Source organism: Mustela lutreola, chromosome 5 (assembly GCF_030435805.1).
Source record: "Mustela lutreola isolate mMusLut2 chromosome 5, mMusLut2.pri, whole genome shotgun sequence".
NCBI classification, from domain to species: Eukaryota; Metazoa; Chordata; class Mammalia; order Carnivora; family Mustelidae; genus Mustela; species Mustela lutreola.
Window position 1 is genome coordinate 75248205 of NC_081294.1, and position 13360 is coordinate 75261564.

The 13360-nt window shown below is 47.1% G+C and overlaps 1 protein-coding gene across 1 annotated transcript in view; it reads right to left on the bottom strand.

The window, feature by feature from the left end:
* The window catches only part of SPOCK1 (SPARC (osteonectin), cwcv and kazal like domains proteoglycan 1), a 500126-nt gene that overhangs the window by 114035 nt on the left and 372731 nt on the right, over nucleotides 1-13360 (bottom strand). The window contains exon 5 of the mRNA XM_059174644.1: nucleotides 13084-13210. Within this exon, the coding sequence (XP_059030627.1) occupies nucleotides 13084-13210 (127 nt within the window). The remainder of the gene's footprint in view (nucleotides 1-13083; nucleotides 13211-13360) is intronic.

The window sequence follows — 13360 nt, forward strand, 5'->3', positions numbered from 1 at the left end:
TTTCCTCGATGACAACAGTGTTGAACATCTTTTATGGGCTTGTGTACCATCCACCTATCTTCTCTGATGAAATGCCTGCTCAGACTTTCTCCCCATTTTTATTAGGTGGTTTGATTACTTATTATTGAATTTAGCTCTTTATATATGCTGGACGCAAGTCCTACCCCAGACACACGATGTGCGAGTGTTTAGTACTAGGCTGTGGCTGCATTTTTTTCATTCCCTTAACAGTGTCTTTTGAAGGCAGAAATGAAAAATATTTATCCTTTTTGTATTTTAGGCAACACTCCTCTGGTGTTGTATGTAAGAAATATTTTCCTAATCCAAGGCCATAAAGATTCTTCTATTGTTTCCTAGAAAAAAAAAAAAAAAACCTAGAAGTTTTATAGTTTTAAGGTTCGTATTTAAGTCTAGGGAGGTATGTATTTTTATAGTTTTGCAGATTTATCACTTTGGTTTTTCCTAACACTGTTCTGCACCCATAGCTTCCTTCCTCTTGCTAATATTAATTTTATGTGTTCAGCATTGGCGATAAGATTAACAGGAGATCATTTCTCCCCTCGAAGACTGCATTTTTTTTAACTTATGAAAAATTTTCAATATAGGCCAAAGTAGGGAAATTAGCGCAATGGGTCTCCATAATCTCAGCTGAATAGTTTTTAAGACTCGACAACACTGCCTTGATCTTATCTCTTCTTTTCTTCCTCCTTTCCCCCCTTTCTCGCTAAATTATCTTATGGCAAACCCTCCAGGTTCCTCACAGTGTATCTCTTTCAAAACTGTGGGTTTTGGGGGCGCCTGGGTGGCTCAGTGGGTTAAAGCCTCTGCCTTCGCTCAGGTCATGATCTCAGGGTCCTGGGATGGAGTTCTGCATTGGCTCCTTGCTCAGCAGGGAGCCTGCTTCTCTCTCTGCCTCTGCCTGCCACTCTGCCTGCTTGTGTACTCTCTCTCTCTCTCTCTGATAAATAACATCTCAAAAAACAAACAAACAGACTGTGGGTTTTTCTCACTCAACAGCAATGCTACTACCCTATCCCATTCCCCCTTCCTAATCAGTCTTCCTAAGAGTCCTCCAAACACCCTTTCCCTTTACTATTTTGCTGGCCTGTTTCTCTTTGGGTTCAACCAGTGTGGACGAACATTTGGCAGCTGTGTGTCCCACTCCTCCTTTTTCTCAGGCACTAAGCGAATCCATTTTCTGGCTCCCCGAACACCTCAGGTTCTGAATACGTCTGTCTGACTCTGCGGTGCCTCCTTTTACTCATTACTTCATCTAGCACATCTTGTAAACAGAAGGTATCCCTGGAGACTTCACTAGATTTAAGTTTAACTTCTTTCAGCAAAAATACTCAATAGACCTGGGAGGCCCCCATCCAACCAGAAGACGTCACAAGACAAACAACGCCAGTTGCCAGTTTCAGGGATTCTGTGATCCCTCTGAAGGTTCAGGAGTTAATAGCCTGAAGTTCATTACCTACCGGTTGTTCAATGGTGTCACCCATACCCGATCATCACCAACATCAGCTGTGCCACTGGAGGCTGAAAAATGGTGATTTTCTAGTTCTGTAATTCCTCCTGCTTTTACTACCTCCACATCTTCTGTAAAGAATTTTCCCCTATTGAGCAAAGCTTTAGGCTTACTCTGAAATATGATTTCTACAGAAATAGTATCTGTCCAATTGTTTGTTTTTAATCGCGAAATTTAGAATAAGGAGCCGAAGCCTTGGTTTCTTTCCCATGGTAAAGGGGTTTTCATGTGTTTCCTTCATTAAAATATATTTTTAGTCATTCCATTTCTCCCTTTTGGAGTGGACATTTTCTGCTTAATTTTTAAACTGTCCTATTTTTATTTAAACATTCTGAACACGTGTATTGATTTTACATGCAAATCCACCTCTCAAGTTCCTGGGGGTTGAATTCTATAGTTTACTGTCTGAGCGACCCCTTGTTCCTGGTGGCTTACTTCACTCTAGGTTTAAAGAATTATGAGTCCTGTCTGGCAGGGTTTTGAGGGACTCCTGTGAAGCCGGAGCTGATGGCCCAGCCCCCCAGAGACCATTTACTCCTGCAGGAACCTCAGTGCATTCCCACACAAGACTGCTTTAAGTCAATTAACTAGCTTTGGGTTTTTGATCCCATACCAGGTATGTAAATGGCAACCCCATCCTCAGGTCACCATCTACCCAGTACACCACAGGACTTGGACTGATGTATGTCTGTGTCTTAGATTTGTCATGAAATGTTTGGTGTACCAGCATTCTTTCTTTCAAGGGTTCTTTCTTTCGAGGTTTTACGGGAGATCTTTTCTTTCTCAAATGGGAATCTGGGCTGAAATTGACATGTGTTCTTGCTATTTGAATTTATCAATAGGTAGATTTTTTTTTTCTTTTTAAATTAAGCCAACCCTTCAATTCAGGGTAAGCTTTTAGATTTACGTGTGTGGGGGGGTCTCACCTCCAATTTCCCACCTTGTAAGAACTTATGGCACTGTTTCCAGTCTGCAGGTAAGCTGTGACCCCTAAAAACTCTTGATGCAACCAGCTACCATCCAATGCCCCAGAGGTCCCAAGGCAGTGGTCAGGATCCACTGAGGACATCCTCAGGATCTCCCTTACATCTTATAAATTCAGCTGTTTCAAAGGATATTCTATCAGGGGGCTCTGTGTCAGAGTTTTCAGGCTTTCCAGCTAATCAAGGGGCTAGACATACACTTACCTATGAATGATGCCAAGACAGTATAACAAATATGCCCGCAGGAGTGTAGACCCAGTGCTGCTGGAGCACAGAAGAAAGAAATGGCTGGACGTAGCATGAAAGGCTCATAGAAGCTTCACTGAGGAGATGTTTAGGCTGAGCCTCACAGCTGAACTCTCAAGAATATGGTTATTCCCTTCCTGGCAGGGGTAGAGAGGTGGGTAGAAGGGGGCCGAATCCCTTCTACCTTCTCATGTACGTTAAAAAGCAAAAAAAAAAAAAAAAAAAAAAAAAAACACAACACAACACAAACCAAGCAACCAAACCAGCAAATAAAAACAAAGGAGGCATCCTCTCTATTCCACCTCTATCTTGCTTGTTAGGTGCCAGGGAATTGGGTGGGATGTGGTGTGCTCACCAGAGGGTTTAGGCAGCTGGTCTAGAGAGCTGCCAGCAGGAAATACAGATCATAACATGACAGATGCAGGACACCTGGCTCGGTACCAACTTTGGGGCATCCCACCACGCTGATGCACAGTAGTATCTTCTGATCTCTCTACTAGGAGAAGAGAAAGCAAATAAACCCTTATCATGTGCTCCATCTGACCTATCTGGTCCAGGTCTCCGGGTTCCTGTAGCCCCTAGTCTCTCATCTGGACACAGCCAGCCTTTGCAGAGAGGTGGGTCTCAAAGCAGTCCTCAGTACCTTTGGATAAGAACTTAGGCAAATTGCTCTTTTGGACATAGGATCTTCCCTGATGTTTAAGTCTGGTGTTCTGAGCACAGTACTGGACAAAAGCCAGCATCTCAAGAAAGATCCTTGACCAGAGGATGAGGCATTTCTGTTCCACACAATCGTATGTAAACGTGAAGAACTGCTCCATTTGGTTCAGAAAGGGGAAAACCCCAACAACTTGCTTTGGTGAAAGCAAGAGCATCATTAAAGCCATTTCCCTTGATATGCAGCTATGGCATCGCTTCATGCTAAACTCTAACCTACCTCACTCCCTCACGTGACATACCAGCTAGCCTGAGAAGGTACTAGCCTAAGACTCAGACAATGAGAGCAGTTTCTAGAAGACTTACCCCTGTCTGGGGCTCCACTGTTCTCTTGGAACATGTGGTATAGAAGCACGACTGACAGAACACCAAAAGGGAATATTTTGTTTGTTTCTTTTAAGGAAGGAGAAAAGCAGTATGATTGTGAAGTTAATTAAAGTTGTTTTGTAATGATTTAATTAGATTTATAGCACTGTGCAGATTCACACTGGCCAGGGACTTCCCTGTCTTCTAAGGGAAGGGTTGGCAGAGACCTCATGAGCTTTGCAATTTTACCTAATCCTTAATTTCATCTCCTGATGGGGTGAGGATGAACATAATTGTGTTCAGGTAATTGCTTTATCAAATGGTTTAATTGTGCATTCAAGAGAACCGACAACAAGAAGGTTATTCTTCCTAATGTGTTTTTAACAAAAGCGTTAACTAATTACATGGCATCCTATTCAGGGCATTTGAGAAGCAGAAATGAATACCTATTCTTCCCATCTTGGTTAAATGCATGTTTGCATATAGAACATAGAAATAAGTAGTAAAATAATTAGCTGAATTGCTTCCTTCTGCTGTAACTTCATAGCTAATCTGCATGTGGAAGTAGTCTGTGTAAATTCTGTGGATGCGTTTTCACCACGGATGGTGTTTGAACATCTGTGCTTCCTGAAAATGTCACAATAACCATTTTGCCTGAAAGTTTATCCTCCGGAGCCAAAAAAGCCTGTGTTATCTTGGCATGTTCCAAGAAGAAATAAATGCTTAATATAACTGAGGACAGATGTGCCACAGGATCAGAAGGAAAGATTACAACATTAGGCCAAATGGTTGAAAAGAATCCGGAGTTATAATCATGCTGAATCGACTCTATTTTGTATGAACTTTCTCTTTAACTGGCTAACTAACATGTCTGGTATGGACTTGGCTTAGACACCCATCTACACCTGTCATTCATAGAAACCTAGAATGCCTTAATAAATTCTTACAGGCTCAAGCTAGTGTCATTTAGCCAAAGCCTTTAATGAGGTTCTATTTGACATTTTAGGAGATGATGATTATGTAGTACACTGCTCTTTAAATTTCCCTCGATCCAGGAAATAATCTTGCCCTCCCTCTACTCTGGAAAAGAAAATACTACACTTGATCTTAGTGAACAGGAGGGAGGAAGACGGTCACGTGACCCGGCATTTGATTAAAGGATGGACATAGGACTCGTAAAGAGCCAAGGTGGAATCCTTCCCTGGGGTTGAAGCAGAGACACTGGCAAATGCCTTTCGAGTTTCGAGGCAGAGAGGAAAGGAATCCGGGGCTGTCAAAATTCCCTATATTCTGCCAAGGGGAGAAAGCCTCTTTGCAAATGAAGCCAAGCAGAGATAGACAAAGAGAGACAGAAGGAAATGCAATGTTGTCAACACCGAATTTCCTCTTCTTTCTCTGAGGTCTGCCTACCCCAGTATGCTTCCAGCCTTATATGGCAGCAAATTTTCATCTGGGGATTAGGCAGAGTGTGAGTTATGTTTCTGTCACTCGAAATCAAAAGGATCCTGATGATACAGCTGCTACTTTACATTACTTTTCAGACGGCTTCCCACTCATCGAAGTAAAGACTGCCTCAAGAGTTAGACCCATGTTCAAGGATCTGCCTGCTGCTTAAGAGTTATGCCACCCTTGGAAAAGTTTTCCAGCTTTAATGATTGGATCTTTAATTTGGGACTAATAAAAGTATAACCTCATAGGTCTGTTGTGGAAACTGGGTGGAGTAACAGAAGAAGTACAATACTATGGCTCTTAGTACAAGGTCATGGTACTTGATACCTATTTAGTAATTCAGTGCTATTGTTTTGTTGTTCTTGTAATGATTAGGATTATTCAAAATATCACCAGGATAGAGACTGATTGGTAACCCCACTACCCACTCTATCCTTCCTTTGATTATTTAATGTTCAAATTTTAGCCAGGCATAGAGCTGCTTGGAATAAAAACTACATTTCCCAGACCTCTTTGCACCCTCATGGAGCCTCGCGATGAAGTTGCATCCGACAGCACACTGGTGACTTCTGAATTGTGCCCCCAATTCTTTCCTCCCCCTTTCTGGATGGGGCACAGCAGCCACCTTGGACCCAGATGCAGACCCTCAACAATTCCATTTGCTGAGAAAGAGCAACAAGCTGAAAGGATCCTGGTCGGCGACCCTCCCTGGGCTGCTCAGCTTTGGAATGTTTGTGCCTGAGAGAAATAAGACTTCATCCTGTTTAAGCCTCTGTTTCATGGGGGTTTTGTTGCAGCAGTCAGACCCTATCTCCTAACTAGACACAATCATTAGTTTATGTATTATTCGTACTTGCTTCTTCCAAAACCCTGTGAAGGAGAAGAGGGGAAGATAACAAAACTAGAGCAAGAATTCTACCGAAACCGAGAGTTGAGGGGTTTCGTACCCTAAATTCCAGCTCTCATTCTAAATGATACTTGACTGCTCCTGACCGAGAAAAGGAGGGTGAGAATGAATGAGGCCTGAGTGGAAAAGGCAAAATTGGGGGCACCTACGCTGGGAGATGTGTCCCCGAATCTTAAACTGTTTAACATGTAAAACACAACCCCTGAGAGTTGGTTAGACCCATGGACTCTTTGTCCAAAGCCATAAAATCTGTTTTTCTGGCTTTCTCTGAGCAACAGAAAATCAAAACAACAGAAAACCTACCACCAGAATCCCTCCGCAAACCTCTGGCATCCACATGGTCCACGGACACACCACTGCGTTCTCCCCCTGCTGCTACCTGACAGCACATGGGGATGGGACTGGGATTTTTAACCATTCTTATCCCTCCACAGGGCCACCAATTGGGCACATCCAATGGCTCCCCTAATTGCTACTGTCCTCTTCCTTGGGCCAATACTACTGCCACTGTGTTCCAGTTCCTCAAGGCACAGAATAGGTAAAAACAAGCCCGCCATCTTTCGTTGCCCATCATCTGACTCTCTGCTCAGCCAGAACCAAGGCCCTCACCAACAAGCTATTGGCAAGGGAAGACAGTCCTCATCCAGCAGGTGCTGTGGAGGCAGGGCTATCAAAAACACCCCCGAAATACTCACACTCTCCATTCTGTTGCAAAGCAAAGAAGAGTTGTTGTACCTAAAAAGGTCCCATGCCTGTCCTGGCTACAGGGCCCCAGGAGCCTGGTGGAGATCGGGAAGAGGCAGTAAGCTCAACGCCATCATGCAGAGTCTTACAGTGCACATTCTGGAATGCTCTAACCCTCCAAACAGCCTGTGCACGGGAAATGCCGGCCAACAGAGACTCCATTTGCCAAGAACTTCAAACATGACCTTTACTTGGTAGCAATTGTTGGAAACTATTAAGATGACTCTGAAAATAATATAATCTGCAGCGACAATATGTTGAAAGAAATGGCAAGCCTGTAAAGCAAGCTCCCTCTCTGCCCCTCCCTCGTGTGTGCACACTCAGAACAGAGGAGAAACATTTTTCTCCACAGCAGTTCTTAACTCTGCCTCTCTCTTCTGCGGCTAGACATAAATGAGCCATTTGCTAATTGTTTAGCAGTGATTAAGGAAGTAAACGTTCTGGGGTGGGGTGGGGGGAGACGGCAGAAGGGTGTCTGCTTCTTTTCCAATTACCAACAGCCAGGCTGAGGTGGAAGGACGGAGCTGGCACTCAGGGGCTCCCAGCTCCATTTGGGGAGGCCTCTCCTCGAGGTCAGCTTCTCCCTGGGAAGTGAGCAGTCCTAGCCCTGACATCTGAGCTTTGGCCAATTGAGTCCAGACAGAGAGGGGACTCAATCAAGTCCTGCTAAAAGAGGCCTTTCCCCCACAAACTGGATGTGGAGCATCTGGGCCCTTCACCCTTCCTAGCTGCCAGGGACCCCAGGGCCACCCCAGTTTCCAAAACAGCTCTCCCATCCAGAGGGAAGAAAGCTAAGCTTGTCCACTTGCAGTCCAGGCTGCTGGACTGGGTCAGCCGTGCCTGTGCAACCCCTCTGCACACAGACAGGATGAAGAGCTGGCATCCAGGACCCCAATAAGCTTCAATCCTCCTATGTGGATGGCGAGGAGAGGAAGCACAGGGGTTCCCAGCGGGCCCAGGCTGAGGCCATGAAGGTGTTGGCAGGAGGGTTTGTAAGTCCCACCAGGACTAGGATGGCAAAGAAGACCTTTTGCAGAGTTGAGAGCTGAAATGACTTTCTGCGTTCAAAATCCACACCATCCCAAGACAAGCTGGGACTAGGGAGTCTAGGACTAGAGTGTCTCTATAGGTGGTTTTCTGCCCATTTCTGCAATGATGACACACATCCAAGCCTCACACCCATCAGCAGGCCCCTCACAGCCACCACGCTTCCAGTCCTGGCCCTAAGCATTCCCACCCTTCAGCCAGCGTAAGCGAATCTGAAACCAGAAACCCTCAACAGGATCCCCAGGGCCGACAGGGAAAACTCTGGCCCCCTCACATGGCCTTCAGGGCCCTGAAGAAATGGTCGCTGATTACTTTCCAGCCTCATTTCTGTAGCTAAGCCCCTGTCCCTGGTCCACTTGTGATCAGTCATACTGACACGCTCACCAGCTCCCCAAGGGGCCATGCTGTCCTTCCTCTCTCTCTTCCACCCCCACTCCCATCCCATGGATGAGCTGTCCCCCACACCACTCTTATTCTGGCTGACTACTTGCAGCCTTAATCTCTCAGTGGGACCATCACTTCCACTATGAAGACCCATTCATACCTTCAAACTAGCAGAGGTGGCCCCACTCTGTGGCCTGCCACACCCAGGATGTCCCTCCGCTGACCATCTCTGCTAACACAGGAGACTGCTTTCCCACTCGCCTACCTTCAAATTCCCTGAAAACTTTGTCTGCTTTGTCCTTTGCCGTAACACGGCAAGTGGGACAATGCTTGACACGGCATGAAAGAAAATAAATGGTGACTGAGTTTCCACAATACTTCAGTTTTCCTGGCAGAGAGAACGTGACATCAAGGGCTATGAAATGACTAGGGTGGTATGGTCTCAAACCCATGTCAAGGGACACGGTATGTATCAGATGCTCAGATGAGCTGCAGGGCTGGCCTTCAATGTGTCTGTCCTCCCTAGTGGTTTTCTGTTCCTTCTCTTTTAGGGGAATAGAGTCTGAATAAACATTTATTGCCAGAAACATCTCATATCCCTTCATCTAGGCTTTGTGCATTCTTTTTCACTTTATCTTTGATCCCGGAGGGCAGCATCAATCTCTGAGTGGTGTCCCCAACACTGGGACACAGGAAGCTCTGCCACAGATGGGGGCTGCTCCTAAGTTCTACGCCTGTCTGACCGTTATGGGTGTAGGAGCAGAGAGAAAGCTCACGCGACGTCAGCTGAAGACAGACACCCAGCAGCCATAGCAGAGCTGACGTGTGGGCTCCTTCTTCCTCCTGACAGTGCGTCCCATAGTTTTCAGATCCATGCAGGAGAAAGCAAACACTCCCCATGGAGTACTGTGATCATTTACTAGGGGGTGTGGGTTTCCCTGATGATGATGGGGACCAAAGCAGCAATATATTTTGCCAACATTAATTTCTGTGAATTTGACCTAAGATATCAAATCCCTCCTGTTAAACATGTTTCATGGTCTCATCTGTCCTTTGTTTCCTGACCCCAATGACCTCAGAAAAGGCCATAATTCTAGGGGATGGAGTTCATTAATGCACATTCACTCTTATTAAATGACCATCTACTCATGGTCCTCCAACAGCTTTGTCTATAAGACTAAAATGTCCTCCTCTCCGTTAAAAGGTGGCCATACATTGGGAGCGATAATTCAAATACTTCGAGTAGTAAACCAGACCAGACTGGAACATCCCCCTTGGAAGGAAGCCTTGCTGAATGCCACTGGAGTTTAGAACCATCATCAGGGTCAGAGATCTTAAAGCAGTCAACACGCGGCTATTGATGGACTACTGTTCGATTTGTTTCTTCAGGACAAGGAAAATGCCGAGGTAGAAAACTATTGGTCTAAGGCCAAAGACCAATTCCCACACCACTTTCCACTGCAGTGCTACCCCTCCCTGACTCCTTCCCTTTGTTTTAACTTCAGACAGAGGCAACTGATTACAGACATGGAGGCAGGAAACCTTGGGTTTCAAACTCCGCTGCTGTCCATGGCTTTGCAGGCCTCGGTATACCCCATACAGAGAATGGGGAGAATGAAACTACAGCTCCTAGTAAGAATGCTTTAGGTCTCTTCATTTGCTTCCAGAAAAGACAGCTGAGCAGGTCTGGGAAACTTGAGGACTCTCTTTCAGCTGGCGCTGGAATTCAAGGACACCAGTGCCATAGCGGGCTGAGGCCAATGAAAGCTTTGAGGGCCCAGCAGTATCTGGAAATCACACTTCTTCTGAGGAATCTTCCAAACCCCGATCCTGCCTCGCAGACAAGCTATTTACTGAGTACCGGTGAGGAGGCCACCTTCTCTATCAAAAAGCCAACTCTCCGGCCCAGACTGCAGGGGGCTGTGACCAGCGAGCATTTCCAGAGACATTCCCTGAGCAACTGACAGCACTTCAAGCCACGGCTGACAGGTTAACTACCGCTCCTTGTAGCTTGGTGGGTCACAAGGGGCCGGCACTTGAAGCTCCTTTCGCAAATGAGAGACAGAGGCAAGCGGGCAGGTTTTGGCTGGTTTTGATGTGCAGCATGCCCCTTGTCCCAATAGCCCCGGTCACCCACTGACATTTCAGGGCCTGCCTCCAGTCTCGGGCTCGAGGATCAGACCGTTTGCTCCAGAGCTGGAGGGAATAATCTAGAACAGTGCAAACTGGATCTTCAAAAAGAGAGAAGCACTGCAAGGAGCCTGTGACGCTCTGCTGGAGCCCTGGGCTGGCTGTTGAGCTAAGCGACTTGGCCTAGGGAAGGGACAGCTTATTCTTCTCCATCACTAAGCTCTCCACAATCCATTCACTCCCAAGCCCAGATGGGTTACACAGACCGGGTTATCGCCATTCCGTCTCAGCCCGAGTCCTTGGAGGCTCCCCTCTCGTCCATGATACTCACTGAGCACCTACCCCGCACAGCGTCCTGTGTCTGGTGGAGGTGGGGACAGGCACTGTTTCTGTCTCTGCGGTCTCACATTCTTGAATCCGACACAGAGAAGGCGGCCGCTACAGTAACAAGTGTCCCCCAAGCCAGGCACTGCCGGACGGCACCATCACCTTCCAGCCTCAGCTACAGATCTCCTCTTGGACTGTTCTCTCGCCTTCCCTCTCCCCCGGTCCCCCAATGACAGCCAGGCAGGCATTCTCTTCCTTCTTCACATACACCATCCTGCCTTAGAGTCTTGGCCCAGGCTATTCTCTGTCTAGATCATTCTACCCTTCACTCTTAATTAAAGGACACCTCCTGAGAAAGGCCTTCCTTCACCATCCCCTACAAAGCATCCTCTCTCTCTCTCTCTCTCTCATTCAGCCCCATTGTAACACTTGCCAAATTTCAAAGCGCAGATTTATCTGTTTGGTTACTTACTTATTTCTGTCTGCCCAACCAGACTGCAACCTGCAAGTGGGCAGGGACGGTGCCTGCCCTGTGCTCTGCTGCCATGTTCTGCACGGGGCCTAGAACAGCTAGGAGCATTCACAAGCTACTTGCTGAACCAGTGAAGGAAGGAGATTTCTGTAAGGAGCGATAACGGAGTAGGAAGGCAGCTGACTCTGGAAGGCTCTGTTAGTAATGACAACAGCTCTGGGCTTAGTTTCAGCAGGAAGAGGAAAGATACCCAAGCATTTTAAGGGGGGAGACACACAGACAGACCTGTATTACAGAATCCTCCCCACCTCTTCCATCATGCAGAAAGGGCCTTTGGAGGCAGGGGAAGGGCAGATGGGAGGTAATGAGATCTATCAGGAGGGGTCTCTAAAAACCAAAGTCCTCACTGCCTAGTGTGGTCCAACCACCGGCAGCATGAACACCACCTGGGAACTTGTGAGAAATGCAGAAACTCAGTCCCCACACAAGACCGGCTATATCACAAGGGGCATTTCAGCAGAATCTCCAGGTGACTGTTCACATCCCTAGAAGCTGGGCTTTAGGTGGAAGACAATGCTGGCTTCATCTGCCTTTGTGGATAGGGGACAGAACAAAGTCATGACCCCCTCCCCCAAACCCACAATTCCAGACGTATGCAGGGTACCAGCAGCAAGCCCTCCTACTACAAATATCTCAAACAGATTTCATCAGGGGAAGGGAAAAGAAGGGAAGGGGCAAGGGTGGGTATACTGAGCCGACCTGCGCTCTTTCACCAGGATTTACTGACTGTGACCCTGGGCAGAGAAGCCCTAATTCCCAGAGCAGGTCTGAGTTGGAGATGCAGGGATTCCTGACTCTGGCTATGAAGATAAGTGAACCTTTTAAATTTCCACTCTAAGTTTCCGCAGTACATGGAACAGAGTTTGGCACATAAAAATGTGGGCTCAGGGGATATGTGTTGAAAGAAGAAACGAACACTCAAAGAGTGATTACAATATTGAGGTCCTAAAAGCAGATTACAGGGGCCTGAGTACAAGCTAGACATACCTTCTGGCTTCCTGTTTTGTTAAACATATCCCTTTTAGTTAGAAAAATGTGAAAATCTGAGAGGATACAATTCTGCTTTCAGTGAGCAAAAATATATCATCTGTGTAACAGAATCAGCAGGAAAGTATGGCACAGCATTGAAATAACCCAAAGAAGCCTCTGAGGACAGCAAGTAGTAAGCCGCCCTCTCCCGCAGCCCTGGGGGATCTCCATGGTATAAAAGTTAGGACGGTGAGGGGCTCATAGGAACAGATGCTGTCACCTGTGTGTGCAGAGGGGTAAGGACCAAGATGGGACCCACCCCAACAACCACATGGTAGTATGGCCACAGGCGGCCAGGGTGCTGCTGATGGCCACTGTCTTCAACCCCAGAATCTATGTGCAAGTGAGCCTCACAGAGACAACAGGAGGAGAGAGAGAAGCACTGCAGCTTGAGCAGTGGTAAACAGGTGGCCACGTCTTACAGCAAACTCCAGAGACACCCATTGGCTCAGCTATAGGACTCAAACCTTTGGGACCGCTTCCTACCTCACCTTCTCCAGGAAGCCCGCCAGGATTGACTTCAGGATCACATGCCACCCTCAGAACCCTCCTTTCCCCACAGCCTTGGATCACTGCAGTTCCATGGGAGGCATTTGTCTCTTTGACTAGAGAACTTCCCCATGCAGCAGCCTCTCGAGGGCAAGGCCCAAAGCTCACCGAGAGTCACAGGCCCTCATGCTGGCGCAGAGACTAGGGAGAACACACAGCCCCAGGATACTCTTGATGACAAGAAAAAAGAACTGGGATGACTGACCTTGGAAGTGTAGGTGTGGCCATCGGAGCCGCAGACCATGGCTGACTGTGCAGCGGGGCATGGCTTGCATTTCACCAGATTCGAGGGTCCGACCCAGTGTTTGTGAGCCATGCTCCCCTTCTTTTGCCTAAAAAGGAGAAGAGAGGATGTGAGTTCACTGAAGCTCTGGTCCCCATGAGTCTCACCTGCAAGTTGGCTGGAGAAAAACCCTCCACCAACAACAGGGCTGGTCAAACAGCCAGGCGCATCCTGGAGGCCTTCGCAAGTGTTCCTGTTT